The 16,672-nt window shown below is 37.8% G+C and overlaps 1 protein-coding gene across 7 annotated transcripts in view; it reads right to left on the bottom strand.

The window, feature by feature from the left end:
* Positions 1-16,672, bottom strand: part of ATP8B4 (ATPase phospholipid transporting 8B4 (putative)) — a 246,461-nt gene that overhangs the window by 103,886 nt on the left and 125,903 nt on the right. For all 7 annotated transcript variants that reach the window (XM_084898218.1, XM_084898216.1, XM_084898217.1 and 4 more), the window contains 2 exons: positions 14,603-14,673; positions 10,374-10,456 (listed from right to left, as the gene is read on the bottom strand). In XM_084898218.1, coding sequence (XP_084754344.1) covers positions 10,374-10,456; positions 14,603-14,673 — 154 coding nt within the window. The remainder of the gene's footprint in view (positions 1-10,373; positions 10,457-14,602; positions 14,674-16,672) is intronic.

The following is a 16,672-nucleotide window of genomic DNA, read 5'->3' as shown; positions in this document are numbered from 1 at the left end:
TCCCTAATGGATGTTTCTGACTCTCTATCCCTCTTCCTTCCTCTTTGTAAAAAATCAATAAAATATATTTTTAAATAAATAAATAAATAAACAAACAACACATAGTTACATGTACAAGATTGTGCTAGGGAAAATAAATTAGAAAGTACAATGATAGAAGCCCATCAAATGTTTTAAACATAGCTTACTGCGCTGTCCAAATAAAAGCAGAAAGCTAAAGAAACATGGATGGTTGTTTTTTTGTTTACTTAAAAAAAATCACTTCTCTCTACTTTTAGTTTGTAACAATGACCTTTGACAAGATTAAGCATGGACTGTCCTAAAGTTTTTCTTATTCTATCACTTTTAATTCAATGTAAATTCTTCCACAGGTTTAGATGGTAACTTTCAGTTTCACAGCCAAAGTTAATCAGATTTTTCTAGGCTCATAATCAGAACTTTAAGGGTTTTGCTATATTCTACCCCCAGGAAACCTGGGCTGTATTTGCTACATGTGCCTGAGAATACCTGTGATTCCTTTCAGCTGCTCTATGCTTATCTTGATTAGATTCAGAGTTCTGCAGACTCTCAAAGACACCATATAACTTGCCTCAACTTGGCCAGAAGATGTTTCTAGTTTTGTTTTGTTTTGTTTTGTTTTGTTTTGTTTTGCTTTGTTTTGTTTTGTTTTAAATTCCAAGCCCATTCCAAACCAAGGGCATGCCCATTCCAAATCAATGAATCAATTTGTTCCACTATTTCAATAAGAATATACACTTTCAGGGTGGGTATTCTCCTGATGGAAAAAGAAACCAGAAGTAATCTTTTATGGACCCTGTCACAAAATATAACTATTAGGTCAAAATACATTTGTACTTTGGGTAGTTGTTAGCACACAATGCAATATACAAGTGATATATTCTAGAATGGTACAGTTAAAACCTATATAATTTTATTAACCAATGTCAACCTGATAACTTTAATTAAAAACATACATTTGTACTGCAAACAGTTGAGGTTTAAGTTTTGATAAGTAATTAATACAAAGACTTGAAAGACAGAGGGAGCAAGGAAAGAATATAAAAGGAGGTTGTGGGTAGTTCCAAACAGGGTAGATCCGAGCAGGTTAGTACCTATAAAATTCTCTCTCTTGAAAACAATTAAAATACGTGTATTTAATCAGAAGCCAAATAGTAGGTTGGAACATAATAAATGGCATTTGGAAACTAAAAAAAACTGAGGCATGTCTTCAGCAATGATTGAAGGAAGGAAAGGAGACTAGCCCCATCTAGAGAACCTCTGTGTAATACTTCTACACCACTCACTAAACACCTACACTTAGAGCATTCTTAAATAGGCTCCCTTTCCTTCCTAGGATATATTTTCCTTTTAAAACTCTTAGACCTAGGGGACAGCAGCCGGTTTTCACATGGTCTGATCCCTTCTGACCAACCAGATTACTAACGTTAATAGATCTTGCATAAAAAAAAAAAAAAACAGAAACAGGCTTCTGTCCAAGATGGCAGCATAGGTAAATGTGGTACTCCCATCCTCCCACAACCACATCAAAATTACAACTCAACTACAGAAAAAAATAATCATTCATAACCACCTAAAATCTAGCTAAACAGAAGTCCTATGACAAAGAATATAAAGAAGAAGCCACATGGAGACTAATAGGAGTGGAGAGGAGAAACAGGCTGGTCTCACACCCAGGTATGGCCAATAAAAACCAGAAAGGATATCTCAGCTGCGGAGGTCCCCATAAGGAGCAAGGGGTCCCAGCCCCACACCAGGCCTCCCGGCCCAGAGTTCTGGTGCCAGAAAGAGATGCCCCACAACTTCTGGCTGTGAAAGCCAGTGGGGATTGTGGCTGAGTGAGATGAAGGGCTGCTGGAGTCCCAGGCAGTTCTTAAAGGGCTTGAGCAAGGACTTACTTGGACTCACTCCCTCTAAGTTCCAGTGCTGACAAAGTAGGTCAAAAGGCACCGGGACATACACGAAGGAATTGAATCTCTGGCATCAAAATGAGAGCTGGAGGGGCAGTTTTTTCCCAAACAGAAGTGCTGGCAGAGGCCATTGTTCCTTTTCTGAGACCTTATTCCACAGAGTTTGCAGGCAGGAACCATGTCTGAGTCTCCATCAACCTGACTACTACTGTTCATCCTGTCCTGGTGATTCTCTGAGACCCTACCCCACACAAGTTTCTAACCCACCCCAGCTGTTTCCAGTTGCTTTTTCATATGAATGGCCTAACTTGGCTCATGCTTCAGACTTTACGAAAAAGCTCTTTTAAAAGTGGCATCTGGCCTCAGCCTGCCCTGTAACTCTATCTAAGTGGCCCCAGGCCTGACACTAACAGCAGCCAGCTTTGGTTCACAGTTTGGCCTTCCCCTGGGCACCTCCAAACCCAGCACAAGTAGCAGCCATATGCAGATTGCTCTATAGCTCATGCTGAGTGTCACAGGCAGAACACAGGTGGCAACTGACCTTGGCCTGCACCTCTCCAAGGCCCCAGAGCCAGTGTATCTGGTGGAAAGCTTCAGACCACATCAAAGCACAACTCAACCACCTCCACAAGTGATATAGCCAAGAAAAAACTCAGTAGGCCCCAGAGCCCCACTGAAGTAAGTCCTGCTTCATGGTGTGGAGCCCTGCATAGTTGATCCTACCTAGTGGGCACAACCAGTCCTTTTCAGTCAATTGAGGTAGGGGTAAATACCTCCCATTGATGTGCCAACAGCAATCAAAACTCAACTACAATAGGAGGTTCTGAGTGCACCTGGAATGCCCAGCTTAGGTAATCAAATGGCTATACCACTGGATTCTACAGGACACCTACTGATATTAGGCCACTCTACTAAGCCTGGGAGACATAGTAGTTTTACCTAATGCATAGAAACAAATGTAGGAAGGTTGCCAAAATTAGGAGACAAAGAAAGATATCCCAGATGAAAGAACAGATAAAAACTCCAGGAAAAGAACTAAACAAAATGGAGACAAGCAATCTACTAGATTCAGAGTTCAAAACATTGGTTATAAATATGCTCAATGAATTTAGAGATAATTTCAACAGCATAAAAAAAAAAGGACATGGAAACCATAAGGAAAAAAATAGTCATATATGAAAGATACACTAACTTAAATGTAGAATAATTTAGAGGGATCAACAGTAGATTAGATGAAACAAAAACAAAAAACAGTGATTTGGAATGTAAGGAAACAAAATTCATCCCATCAGAACAATCAAAAGTAAAATTAATCCAAAAAAAAATGAGAAGAGTGTAAGGAGCCTCTTGGACAACTTTAAGCATACCAACATTCACATCATGGGGTTGCCAGAAGGAGAAGAGAGAGAGAGAAAGAAATTGAAAACCTATTTGAAGAAATAATGACAGAAAACCCCTAACTTGGTGAAGGAAATAGACATGCAAGTCCATAAAGAACAACCCCAAAAGGCCAACACCAAGACACTTCATAATTAAAATGCAAAAATTTAAAGACAATGAGAAAAAAATTTAAAACAGCAAGAGAAAAGCAGTTAGCTTCTTACAAGGGAGTACCCATACAACTGTCAACTGATTTCTCAACAGAAACTTTGAGGCTGGAAGAGATTGGCAAGAAATATTCAAAGTGATGAAAAGCAAGGATTTTCAACCAACTCTACCCAGCAAAGCTATCATTTAAAATGGAAGGACATATAAAAAGCTTCCCAGACAAGAAAAAATGTAAAGGAGTTCATCACCACCAAACCAGTATTACATAAACTGTTGAAGGGTATTCTTGAGGAGGAGGAGGAGAAGGAGGAAGAGGAGGAGGAGGAAGAGGAGGAGGAGGAAGAGGAGGGGAAGGAAAAGAGCAGGAGGAGGAAGGAAATGTAAAAAATAAAATGGCAATATATACATATCTATCAATAACTGAACCTAATAAAAAACAAAATAAATAAGCAGAACAGAAACAGACTCATCCATACAAAGAACATTTTGATGGTTGCCAGATGGGAAAGGAATCTGGAGGATGGGTGAAAAAGGTAAAGGGATTAAGAAGTATGAATTGGTAGTTACAGAATAGTCATGGGGATGTCAAGTACAGCATTGGGAAATATAGTCAATAGTATTCTAATAACTATGCATGGTGTCAGATGGATATGAGATTTACAAGGATGATCATCTAGTAAGTTATATAATATCTGATCACTGGGGTATATACCTGAAACTAATATAATATTGAATGTCAACTGTAATAAAAAAAATTAAAAAAATATATAAATGTAAAATAAAAATTTTTAAAAAAAATAAACCATGAGAAAAGAAAATAAAAAACAAGCAAAACCTTGAAAGAAAAGAGCAACTTGTGGCCTCAGGACTGCTTTTCCAATACCATCTCCCTTTCCCCAGTATAATACAAGTGTTGCCTAGCTGCCCTCACTCAGGCACTCACTGGCATCTTCCCAGACAATGACTGCTAGATGAGAGAGTGCTGGCAGGAGGATTTGGATGAAGCTAAATAACCTGTATAAAGTCATTTTTTATATGGAGGGAAGTGGCTGAATTCTGGTTATTCTCATTATGGTCTATCAGTGATAATAAAAAGTAAATTAAAACTGACTTCAACTGGCCCAAGTTGTTTGAACAATTATGTGGTGGAAGAGGAGACCTTTTCCTAAATACTAAGAATTCAGTATCCTTTTTTCTTATCCAATAATTTTTATTCCTGAATTTTGTACAACTTTGACTTGGATGTCACCAGAAAAACCTACATAAAATAACAGGTTGACAGCAGCCCTCAAAGCTTATTCCAGTTGTCTTATGCAGCCTTGAACATGTTGGCTTGCTGCTCTTAGGCCCCAAGGCTCATCCATCCTCTTGGCCTGGCACCACGAGTGTGGTTCTAGACAGGATCAGGGGTTCTGCCTAGGTTCTTAAAGGTCAAACCCCAATTCAGCCTGTCTTGAAGAATGTAGTCCCACTGATTTAAGTACTAAACACTAGGCCCAGTCAAAACAAAATGGCAGGAACAAAGCCAAATTACACACTTTAACTTCAGATGTACTCAGCTTCCCCTTTCTTAGCCCTGTTAGCATAGAATACAGCTTTCCAAATTCTTTTCTGCCCCTTTCCAAAAGGGGTGAACAGAATCCTTTAAGGTGCACTAAATTCACTTCTGTATCTCCATAACCTATTACATTGCCTAACCTACATAATAGGATCTTGACAAACATTTGTTGGTGAAGTGAATAGAAAAAGTGTCAGGTGGTTGGGAAATGAGATGTGCAATAGAGTATATCTAGGGTACATGAAAAAAGTGGGTATATTTCCATGGTAATAATTATAAAAGGTATGAACAACCTAATAGCCCAGCCACAATGGAGAGCTTAAGCTGGTCTAACTGTAAGGAGATACAAATGGACCTGAGAACACTGGGGGAGGGGAGGAGTGGGGAGGAGGTAGGAACCTTAAAGCACATTAGAAGCAACCAAAATGATACCCCACCCATAAAACATAATAAGGACTAGGAGACATTTTTAGGAGCCTCTTCCTTTTGCTAATTGTATCAGAGAAGAGTAACAGACAGTAAACAGGTTGACAATAGATGAAAAAATTGTTTACGAAAAACAGCATTGTTTCTCATGTAATTATGCACTAAAAACATGTTTAAAACATAAGTCATCTTTAATTGGCAATAAAACAACTGGGGGAGAATTATGTCATTGATGAAGTGCAAATATAATCAAACTAGCCAGTCAACCACTGAAGAGAACACACATGAAAGCAAATCATCCAGTTCACAGTCACACAGAAATGTTTTAGGTCCATGCTGAGCAAAATCCCCAAAATTTCATTCTGGACCTTCCTCAGTACTCTCAACTGTAGTCTGCTAGATTACTCGTTGGCTAGCAACATAAAAACTACAGTATTTACCTCCAAGTGGAACTCTGTAGCTTACCATGAAAATGGAGCTCAATACCCAGTATTCCATGATTTTATAGAGAAATTGGCTTTATTTCTCTATGTATATTATTATTAGCAATATTTTTTATTACCTGCATTGCAACTCTTCCTTAAAACAAATCATCTATTAAGTAAAACATCATGATTACTGTTTAAGCATTTCTCTAGCCACAAGTTTCTTAAAGTTTAGAAGATTGCCCACTATTGTTGCCATGATAATTGTGATAAATATTTTTTTCTTAGAAATAATAGTGTCACCTTCCTGTTTTCTAAAGCCTCTTTATTCCTCAAACATTAAGTCTCAGCCACCCATCATCACCACCATCATGACCACACCAACAGCAGCAATAAAGAGGGAAGTTATTCTTCCTGTTCTTACACGGACTCTATGCTATGCTTCTGGATTATGTTCAGGTGAATGGGAAACCTATCTGGTAGGTAAAAAACTTACAAGATGCTAACCAAGCCTTTTTGTTTTGTTTTTAACCAAAAAGAGATGTTTGCTTTTCACTGTTTTAATTACACACATGCTATTCTTTAGAAAGGACCACAAAATACACAAAGATTCCTGAAATAAAGAGTCAACCTTTCCCCAGTTCAGAATTCAGTATTAACAGTCATACAAAATATGTAAACTTGTCATAAGTTGCAAAAAGCAGATCTTAGTTCAGTCAGTAACAACATATGAAAGATTCTTAAACACATTTGGACAATTTACAGCCAGGGCTCTCCCCAAGGCATAAAAATGACCAGTTGATAAATGTATGGTTGGCAACTATTTCCAGTTACTTATTTGTAAAAACTTATCAATTCCCAGAAGATTTTAACGTGAAAAAAATCAAGGCCCACTCTATTTTCACATGTACTATAATATTCAAACAAGCTATGTATCTTTTCTTATAAAGTTCAGCAAACTACAGACCAGTTTCTTCTGATGTTTGAAGCATATACAGTAAAAATATTTATGTGAAAACTTTTCAAATAAATGAATTTACCTACCAAGATCCAACTCTGCCTTGCGTGTACTGGTCTCTATGTTTTGCCACCACTCTATAAACTCTTGTCAGGGATCCTAACATTCAAGACCACTGAGAACAGTGCTACTTTTTAAAAATATGATAATGTCATATGAGTCCTGGGAAGAACTGATGTCTGATGATTAATTTTGCAACCCTATTAAATCCTTATCCCCTATGTCTTACCCTACCATAACCCTAGACTGTTCAGGGGCTGTGCTGTCATGTTAATTCCCCCAATTCTCCAGTGCTGTCTCCACTGTAGTTTAGAGCCTCCTGTGACATGTCCTTTTGAAGAATAACCTTTGCCAGTAGTCCTGGGTTCATATTCTGGCTTCTCCACTTAATAACCATGTGACATTGGGACAGTTATTTGATTTATCAAGGTCTAGAGTCCTTGTCATAGGTAGAGGTAATAATAATAATAATATCTTCCTCCCAGGGGTGTCAGGATTTAATAGGGTTGCATACAATTATTTAATACTAGGGGCCCAGTGCATGATTTTGAGAACCATGAAAGGAACTGTGGGCTGTGAAGCTACAATAGGCACAGGGGAGGGTCTTGGCCCCTCCTCCATGTCCCTACCTGGCCCCTCCCTCTGTGGCCTCTGGTCCCCTGTCTGCCAGCAGCCCCACTCCCGCCACCACCACTACTTCCACACTGATGTGGAAGTCCTGCTCACACCCACTGATTGTGTGGAGTGACTGGGGCCAGTGCCAGCAGTGGGTGCGAGCAGCAGCTGCTGCCCTGATCACCCCTCAGGAACAGGGGGATAAGAATAGGTGGAGAAACTATCCTATCTAAAGAAACATGTACTACATGTGGAGACATTTTATCCTGAGACCCTACCTATCTCACTTTTGACCCTTGGTGTCCCCAATTTGAAGTTTCAGTGAGGATTTCTCTAAGGATAAGAGAGGGGTGCTCAGATACTTGGAAGATGTGCACTTCAGATACTTGGAAGATGTGCACTTAGGATTCAGGGACAGACACTGTACTTTGTTGCTAGAGAAAGTATTTTGACAAGTCTCAGAAGCAAAAATAATGCCATACCCAGGTTTGCCCCAAAGTCACAAGCTAAAAGATATATTTAGCACAGACAGGCATGCTCACATGTGACCTTGCTATAGCTACATGACCTTGCTATAACTAGGCAGGCCATTTCCAAATGCTGACATCATATTTTTAATTTAAAAGAAAGAATGCAATATCTGGTTTTAATTCCCATGATACAAAGAAGTCTTTTTCTAGTCGCCAGAAGAAACTCTGAAATCTACTGATACTCCATTATAATAAAGATGAATATGGGATCCAAAAATAGAGGAAGTAAAAAATACAATGGGAGAGTAAAAGAAACATGTAATACATGTGGAGACATTTTATAATTCTACATACTTTGTACTGTATCTTATCTTTACAAGGAACTTAATAAAAGAACTAATAAATTCATTAATATGGAGAGAGTGATAAAAACAGAGAAGATTTAAAAAAAAAAACAGAAAAGGTGAGCAGGTAGAGAAAATAAGTCAACTAAGATAAACAGTGGAAGAGGAAGATGGAAAAAGAATGGTAAGAAACAATGCAGAGAAGGAAGAAAAGAGAGATGAAACTGGACAAATGGATAAAGAAATGTGTGTACATGGTATATAGTGTGTGTATGTGTGTCAGAGAGGCAGGAAGAGATTGAAATTAAGACATGTAAACTAGGGATTGAAAAGGAAAGAAATGGAGGGAAAGTTGAAGACTATAGGAAAGAAAGAGCAATTGTGGGCAGGATTTAGGATTTGTTAATTGCCCCAAATCTTTCAAAAACTTCTTATACCATCTTTTGCATCACCCTCTTGGTCTTTAAATTTGGCTGCTAACAAGGGGAATCTAATTTGTATATTGTATCTAATTTATTTCTCCTTAATCCCTCTATTCATTCTTCAGATGCTTCTTGGAAACAAAATATCGTATTTTAATAAGGCAAAACCCATAAGTCATATTTCCTTGAACTTTAAGGTAGACTGAAATTCAACTCAAGATTTATGAATGAAAGAGTAAATTTAGCAGAAACCTGGTTCTTAGCCCAGAAATGTACCAGCCTGATGCATTTGGCACTACATGTTCTCTGAAAAGTGACCAGATTTAAAATATAAGTGATTGAACAGAAAGGTCCATGTTGCCTTTATTTGCATATCCATCTAATAATAGAATAATATGCAAATTAACCATCACCCTGCTACACCAACAAGCCATGCCCACTAGCCAATTAGGAGCAAATATGCAAATTAACCCAACTAAGATGGCTATAGCCACAGAGCCAGCAGAGGCTTGGATTTCCCCGGTAATGAAGGAAGCCAAGCTTTCCACACACTCTGGCTGGCCTAGGCCTCCACTCAAGGCTACAAAGTTTCAATTACAGAAGATAAATAAATTCCAGAGGGCAAAGGATGTCCCACTGCCAGCTTAGGCTCGCTCCCCATCAGACATCCCTGAGGGCTCCCAGACTGCGAGAGGGAACAGGCTGGAGTGAGGGACCACCCCGAAGTGCACAAATCTCATTCACCCGGCCTCTAATTAATAAATAAAACCAATCTGTACATAAATATTGATATTCAAGGCCAGACAAGCAAATGTGTAAAGCAAGAGACCATTGAGAGGTGATAGAAAGGCCCCAAAGATTCCACAGCCTGTCGTGGTGCCTAATGTCCTATTATTAATGGCTCTTTCCTTGGGTTCTTGAAGGATTTTGTTTTCTTGTGACAACTTTAACAGAAAACAAGAAGACATAGCTGGAATAGAACAGGCAGAGGAGAATCCATGCCAAGGAGCAGGGGCCTTGGTTGAATGGTGTGAAGATGGTGATAAAACCGTGGTCTAAAATATAGAGCAACCATTGACCAACAGATTAATAAATCAGGATATTCTTTCTATACACCTACTATCTTTAAAACATTATGCCAGGCACTAGGAAAGATACAGAAACATATGAGGCATGGTTACTGTCTTCACAAAGTTTTCTGTCTAGCATTTGGTGTTTGTTATGATGTCAGAGAATGAAGGGATGGTTAGACCTGGAGCCAAGAATAGAAGTATGGTCTGTATTTATCCTCAGAAAGTTTATATACCTAGTGCAGTGCCAGAGAGGCCAAAGCAAGGCACGTAAGGGTATTGTGGGACCATAGCAAACACAGTCTAGAGGAGAAGATACAGGAATGAAATGAATGATGAGCTAATAAAGTCATTCTCCCTTGGTAAACACTTTTACTCTTTAGCGTGAGAAGAGATTACAGGCTCTGGTGCCTAGAGAATTTTATGTCCTTTCACCAAATAAAAAACAAACAAACCATAAATTGGATTTCAGGTCATTAGCTTGCTACTATTTTTGTTACAGAAGCTTTTTGATTTTGAGAGTTTTGTTTTTCTATTTTAAAGACTCACCATCAAAGTTTGCAAGTCTCCTAATATCTTCTCCAAGTTCTGAGGTAACTGATAGTGCATGGCGAACTTTAAGGTTCGTTTCCCTGTGAAATTGATGGACATGACATGAATTTTTATATGGAACAGCCCAACAGCATCTTACACGAAGCAATCAGGTGGGTGCAGCACATGCCAAATCCAACCCAAGAGATTTGAGAAACTCCCTTTGGATGTTATTCACATCTCGCACACTATCTCAGGAAAGCGGACAGGGCTTTGCCGGCTCCTAAGAATTGGCATTCCACCCACAGCACATCTGTATAACAACACAGTAATCTGTTTTGCTATTTGAAAGAACAGAGGACATAATAAATATGGTTTCATTCGAACCTACTCAGACATCATGCATGAGTTACAAAACACAATAGGGAGGGGAACACAATTGCCAAAAAAAGGAGGCCAGTATCACTCCAGAGTCGATCTACACAGGAGTTTTACTTGCAAAAAATGGTCATGGCTAATTTCACAGTAGCTGAAATTTAAATGGAAAGGGGAATACAGCTTTCCTTTTCTTGGAAAATCAAGCCAAGAATCTAAAATCAAACAACCAAACGGGAATTCGGCAAATCACAGGGAGCTGCTCATCTTCTTGCAGGCAGGACCACGCATACGTTGGACAGATGGCTGCTCTCTGGTGTTCATGCAATGACCAGCAGTGAAGATTCCATGACCATCATTCCATCTTACTTTTAAGAGCTTGCCACACCAGTTTTCTCACTGAGTTCAAAGAATTCTCTTCTATTGGAGTTCTCTGTCATAGTTCTATCTTTTATGAAAATGTTTAGTATTGGGTTCATTCAGTCAACAAATATTTATTGAATACATAGCATGACATTCAATGATTCCCCATGAGGGTTATTGTCCTCTTGAGGGAAACAAGTGGTAGATAAAAAAGCAAATATCACCTTTTGGAAGTACATGTCAAACCATGAAGTAATAGAATTTAGAGCACCTAGAAGCAAATACCTGAGAGGGCATTTAATCTAAACTTCCCATAAATGAGTTTCACAATGATGTTAAGAAAATATGAACTCAAAGTATCCCCACTGGTAAAATAGCTTTCTGCAGGGAAGTTGGCTGTATAATTGAAGTTACTTTTTTTAAAAGTAATCTCATTGGTCAAAATCTATTAATTCCTAGGAGGCAGAGGTGAGTAGAGATTGTGATAATAAATAACTTCATAATTGGAAAAAAAATTGAGCTGGGCTTGACAGACAAGAGAGAGATAGTAGTGCTGAGATTAAAGGACTAACGTGTGTATTCATTTAAACAATTTTTCAAATACTAGAAGTAGTCAGTCACACCAACTAGGCCAGACAGTCCTCACTCCTTTACTCTACTCAGTATATTGTGTCATTCATCAAAGTGAATCATCATTTTACATTACTTCCTCAGGATTCTCTCCAATATCTCATTTCCACCTTCAGATGTAGAAACTAAAGGGGCAAATAATCACACATACTCCTTATGATAAAAATAAGATTTTCCAAGACTCCAGATTAATCCCTTCATTGTCGTGCCATATACTCTTCCTTAATCTGGCTCAGCATATGAAACAATACAGAAAGATCCTATGTGCCCTTTACTTGATTTCCCCTAATGATAAAATCTGGCAAAACTATATCACAACCAGGATATTGACATTGGCACAGTCAAGATACAGGGCGCTTCTATCACTACAGGGACTCCTCGGTTTGTCTATATAGCCCTACCCACTTCCCTGTCTCCTCCTACCATCTTTAACTCCTGGCAACCAATAGTATGCTGTCTATTTCTATAAAGCTGCCACTTCAAGAATGGTATAGAAATAGAATAATATAGTAATAACCTCTTGGGAGTGGTTTTTTTCACTCCACATAATTTTCTGAAGATTCATTTAGGTTGTTGCATTTATCAATAGTTTATTCCTGTTTTATTACTCAGTAGTATTCTATGATATGGATATGCCATAGTTTGTTCAACTGTTCACACATTAACGAGCATATAAGTTGTTTATAGACAAAATAAAGCTGCCATAAACATCTGTGTACAAGTTTTCATGTAAGTCTTCAGTTCTCTGGGATAAATGCCCAGAAGTGAAATTGCTGGGTTGTATGGCAGTTGCATGTTTAGTTTTTTAAGAAACTGCCAAACTGCTTTCCAGAGTGAGTGTAGCATTTTACATTCCCATCAGCAATGTGTGAGTGATCCCATTTCTCTACATCCTTGCCAGCATTTGGAGTTGCTGCTATTTTTTTATTTGAGCCATTCTGATAGGTATGTGGTGATATCTTATTGTGGTTTTAATTTTAATTTCCCTAATGACTAGTGATGTTGAGTATCTTCTGATGTGCTTATTTGCCATCTGTATGTCATCTTTGATGAAATGTTTCTTCATATCATTTGCCAATTTTCTAATTAAATTGTCTGGGGTATTTTTACTATTGAGTTTTGAGCATTTTTCACATATTCAAATACAAACTCTTTGTCGGATAGATAGTGTGCAAATATTTTCTCCTAGTGTGTAACTTATTTTTTCATCCTCTTAAGTGGGTCTATTACACAGAAAATTTTTAATTTGATGAAGTCCAGTTTACCTTTTTTTCCTTTTATGGGTCATGAATTTTGTGTCAAGCCTAAGAACTCTGTCTAACCCTAGATCTTGAAGATTTGCTGTTTTTCTCAAAAAGTTTTATAGCTTTATGTTTTACACTTGAATTCAATTTTCCTAATAATTATAAGGCTATTCAATATCTACTCCATGTTGGATTAGCTTTTATAGTTTGTGGGTTGTTTTTTGTTATTTTAGGGATGGGTTTGTTTCATCTATGTTGTTAAATTTATGTGCATAGTATTTCCTTGTTCTTCTATAGGACCTGTCATAACATTTCCTGGTTCATTCATGATACTATTAATTTGTGACTTCTCTTTTTTCTTTTTCAGTCCTGCTGAAGATTTATCAATTTTATGATGCTTTCAAAAGACCAATGTTTTTGTTTCATTGATTATTTCTATTATTTTCCTGTTAATTAATTTCTGCTCTTGTTTTCATCTCCTTCTTTCTGCAAGTTTTAGAATTATTTTTCTATTTTCTATGTTCTTGAGATGAAAGTGACTTGAAACTTTTTCTCTTTTCAATTGCTTATTTTTTGCTATAAATTTTTCTCTCGATTTGGGAGGCAGTCTTTAGAACCATGGGCTATTTTGTCAGGCTGCCGGGTTTGAGTCCTGTCATCAATCTTTAGAAGTTTGGGACAAATTACTTACTCTTTCTAAGACTTGTTTTTTTGTTTGTTTGTTCGTTTTGGGGGGGAAGGTGTCATATAATGGGGCTTATATATACTTCTACTTCAGGATTAAATTATAAAACCCATCTATAGAACATGTATGGTGGGGGTTTTTTGTTTTGTTTTTTGGGGTTTTTTTTAATATACTTTATTGATTTTTTTACAGAGAGGAAGGGAGAGGGATAGAGAGCTAGAAACATCAATGAGAGAGAAACATCGACCAGCTGCCTCCTGCACACCCCCCACCGGGGATGTGCCCGCAGCCAATGTACATGCCCTTGACCAGAATCGAACCTGGGACCTTTCAGTCCACAGACTGACGCTCTATCCACTGAGCCAAACCGGTTTCAGCATATGGTGGGGTTTTTTTAATGTAAGCATTCGATAAATGTTCATATGCCGGACAGACTAATTAAATCTACTAAAACAGAACTAGTCTATAACTAAATTCTAAATTAATTTCAATGTCAAAGCTGCATCAAACTCCATTTCTCTTTTTTCTTTCCCTGTCATCATTCAGTCCAGTTCCAACAGGTCATCTTCTTTCCTGGTCCTTCTTTCTTCAAATCTTGACCACTACTCCTCTCCTTTTCCTTGGAGAAACACTTGAAATTAATAACAAACCAACCAACCCAAAAAAGAAGCCTTCTGAGGAATCTCAGAGAAGCATCCCTGTGCGATATTATTTACATGCGTGTGTTCGGTTCACTGTTACTGAAAGAAAATAAATTCAAGAGAAAAGACAGAGTTTTCAAAAAAATCTGCAAAGTAATTACCAAAGGGACTTTGCAATTTAGACTCTTCTTTCTTCCAAGAAAATAAAATGAAGAATAGGATTAGAATTTAAGTCCTGTTCCTAAAACTATTACTCTTAAATAAATTTAAAAAACAATCTACTTACTTATTCTAACTTTAACAACTTACCCATCAAGCTCAGCAGTTTCAATATAGCAAAGGCCATATGGCTCACTACTTGATAGGAGAAGCAGATCAGCCTATTTAAAAAAATCAGGATAAAAAATATTTGAGAAGAGGATATTGGTTGAAAGCCTTCTATGTTGTATCATCTCTCCACCACCATGAGTCAATGAGCCTTGGAGGAAAAGTGAGAGAGGTGAGATCCTGTTCCACCTTTCTGTTTTACACCCGGAATCAAACCCTCCCTCTACTTACCTGTTTCTGTTTTGCACCCCATTGACCATTAGAACATAAGCAAGATCAGGGAATAGCATAAAGATAAGTAGTCGTTTCATTTACTTTTTTGTAAGAAATATATAAAATTCTCTTTCTTGCTTTGACCATTACTGATGGAAAATATAAAACTTTTCCCAATAGATGAGATAAATGAAAATATAAGAGCAGAGGACAGGTTAAAAAAAAAAGTTGGGGAAAAACTTAAGTGAAGTAGAAGGAGGAAGTTGAAAACAATAGAAAAATAATAGAGACAGGTAAATTTTAAAAAGAGAAAAGTTAAAAGAAAAATAAAATGAAAAATAATTTGGAAAAAATAAAAGGATGGTGGGATTTAAAGTAGAGGAAAGAGAAGATAAGGCAGGGACTAATCAAGAGGGCAAGATAGAATAGAAAGTGGTAAAAGACAGTGGAAAACATTCAGAGATTGAGTAGTTGGTCTCTCAGAGGGAGAAATCATTCTATGTGGCTGTCCATTTGAGCTTTGGAAATGACATTAAAATTTAACTAGAATTCTGATACCTTGCTATATTGAGAAGCTGTTTATTTTATGTCAAGTTTCAAATTTATATTAAAAATAAGGGGTTTTATTTTCACATTTTAGCTATTGTAAATAATGTTGCAATGAGCATAGGGATGCATATACCTTTGCAATTTAGTGTTTTTGTTTCTTCGGAAGTGGAATTGCTGGTTTATTGACAGAAAAATGGATGAAGATGTGAAATGTATAAATATGTATATATAGAGACAATGAAATATTATTCAGCAATAAAAAGGAATGAAAAAATTGTGACCAAATGGATGGACCTATGGGTTTTATACTGGCCCTTGTTGTTCAGTGGTTACAGTGTTGGCCTGTCCACTAAAGGGTGTCAGGTTCCCAGTCAAGGTATGAGCTGCAGGTTCTATCCTTAGCCTGTTCAGCGCTCACATGAAGACAGTTGATGTGTCCCCCTCCTCCTCCTCTTCCTCCTACTCCATCTCCATCTCCTTCTCCTCTCCTCCTCTTCTTCTTCCTCCTCCTCCTCCTCCTCCTCCTCCTCCTCCTCCTCCTCCTCCTCCTCCTTCTTCTTCTTCTTCTTCTTCTTCTTCTTCTTCTTCTTCTCCTTCTCTCTCTCTCTTTCTCTTTCTCTCTCTCTATCTCTGTCTTTCCTCTCACCCAGCCCAGACCCTTCCATGCTCTCTTAAAGTATCCTCCAGTGAAGATTGACCAAAAAAAAATCAAGATGGGTAATTTTAGCTCAAGAATGGTATAGATTCTTCACACCTTCCCTCTATAGTGAGTATGTTTAGGTTACATTGGGACAAATCAGAAAATAACTTCTGCCACCACAGACTTCTGTGACTCATTCATAGATGAAGAGCCTTGATAATGCAAACCCATTTATTCCTCAGGACAGGGAAAGCATGATTACTGGAACTCATGGGGGAGGAGGGTAGCAGGCAAATAGTCATTAATTCCAACCAAAACCATCTTCCTTACAACCCCATTTGTACTTTCTTCTCTCAATTATTGGTGCCTCCCCCCCCCCAGGCTTAACTGTGTCTCCCAAGAATAAAGCAGTGCACCTTTCCCCACCTTCCACAACAATAACAAAAAGACCCCAAGTCGTTGACTCTTGAAAACCTGAAACAAATACTCCAATTAGAAAACCTGAAAAGAATTCACTGAACTTCTTTGAGTCTTCAGAACCAATGACATTATCCTCATAGGTTTATTAGGCACAAGTAATGCTTGTTGAGTTAATAAATAAAGGAAGCCAAACCTCAAGCAATGCTAGCACCTAAAAGTTGTACAATTCC

This window comes from Pipistrellus hanaki (assembly GCF_964339955.1).
Source record: "Pipistrellus hanaki genome assembly, chromosome: 1".
NCBI classification, from domain to species: Eukaryota; Metazoa; Chordata; class Mammalia; order Chiroptera; family Vespertilionidae; genus Pipistrellus; species Pipistrellus hanaki.
The sequence above is the reverse complement of the archived record's forward strand: the minus strand, read 5'-3'. Positions and strand labels throughout refer to the sequence as shown.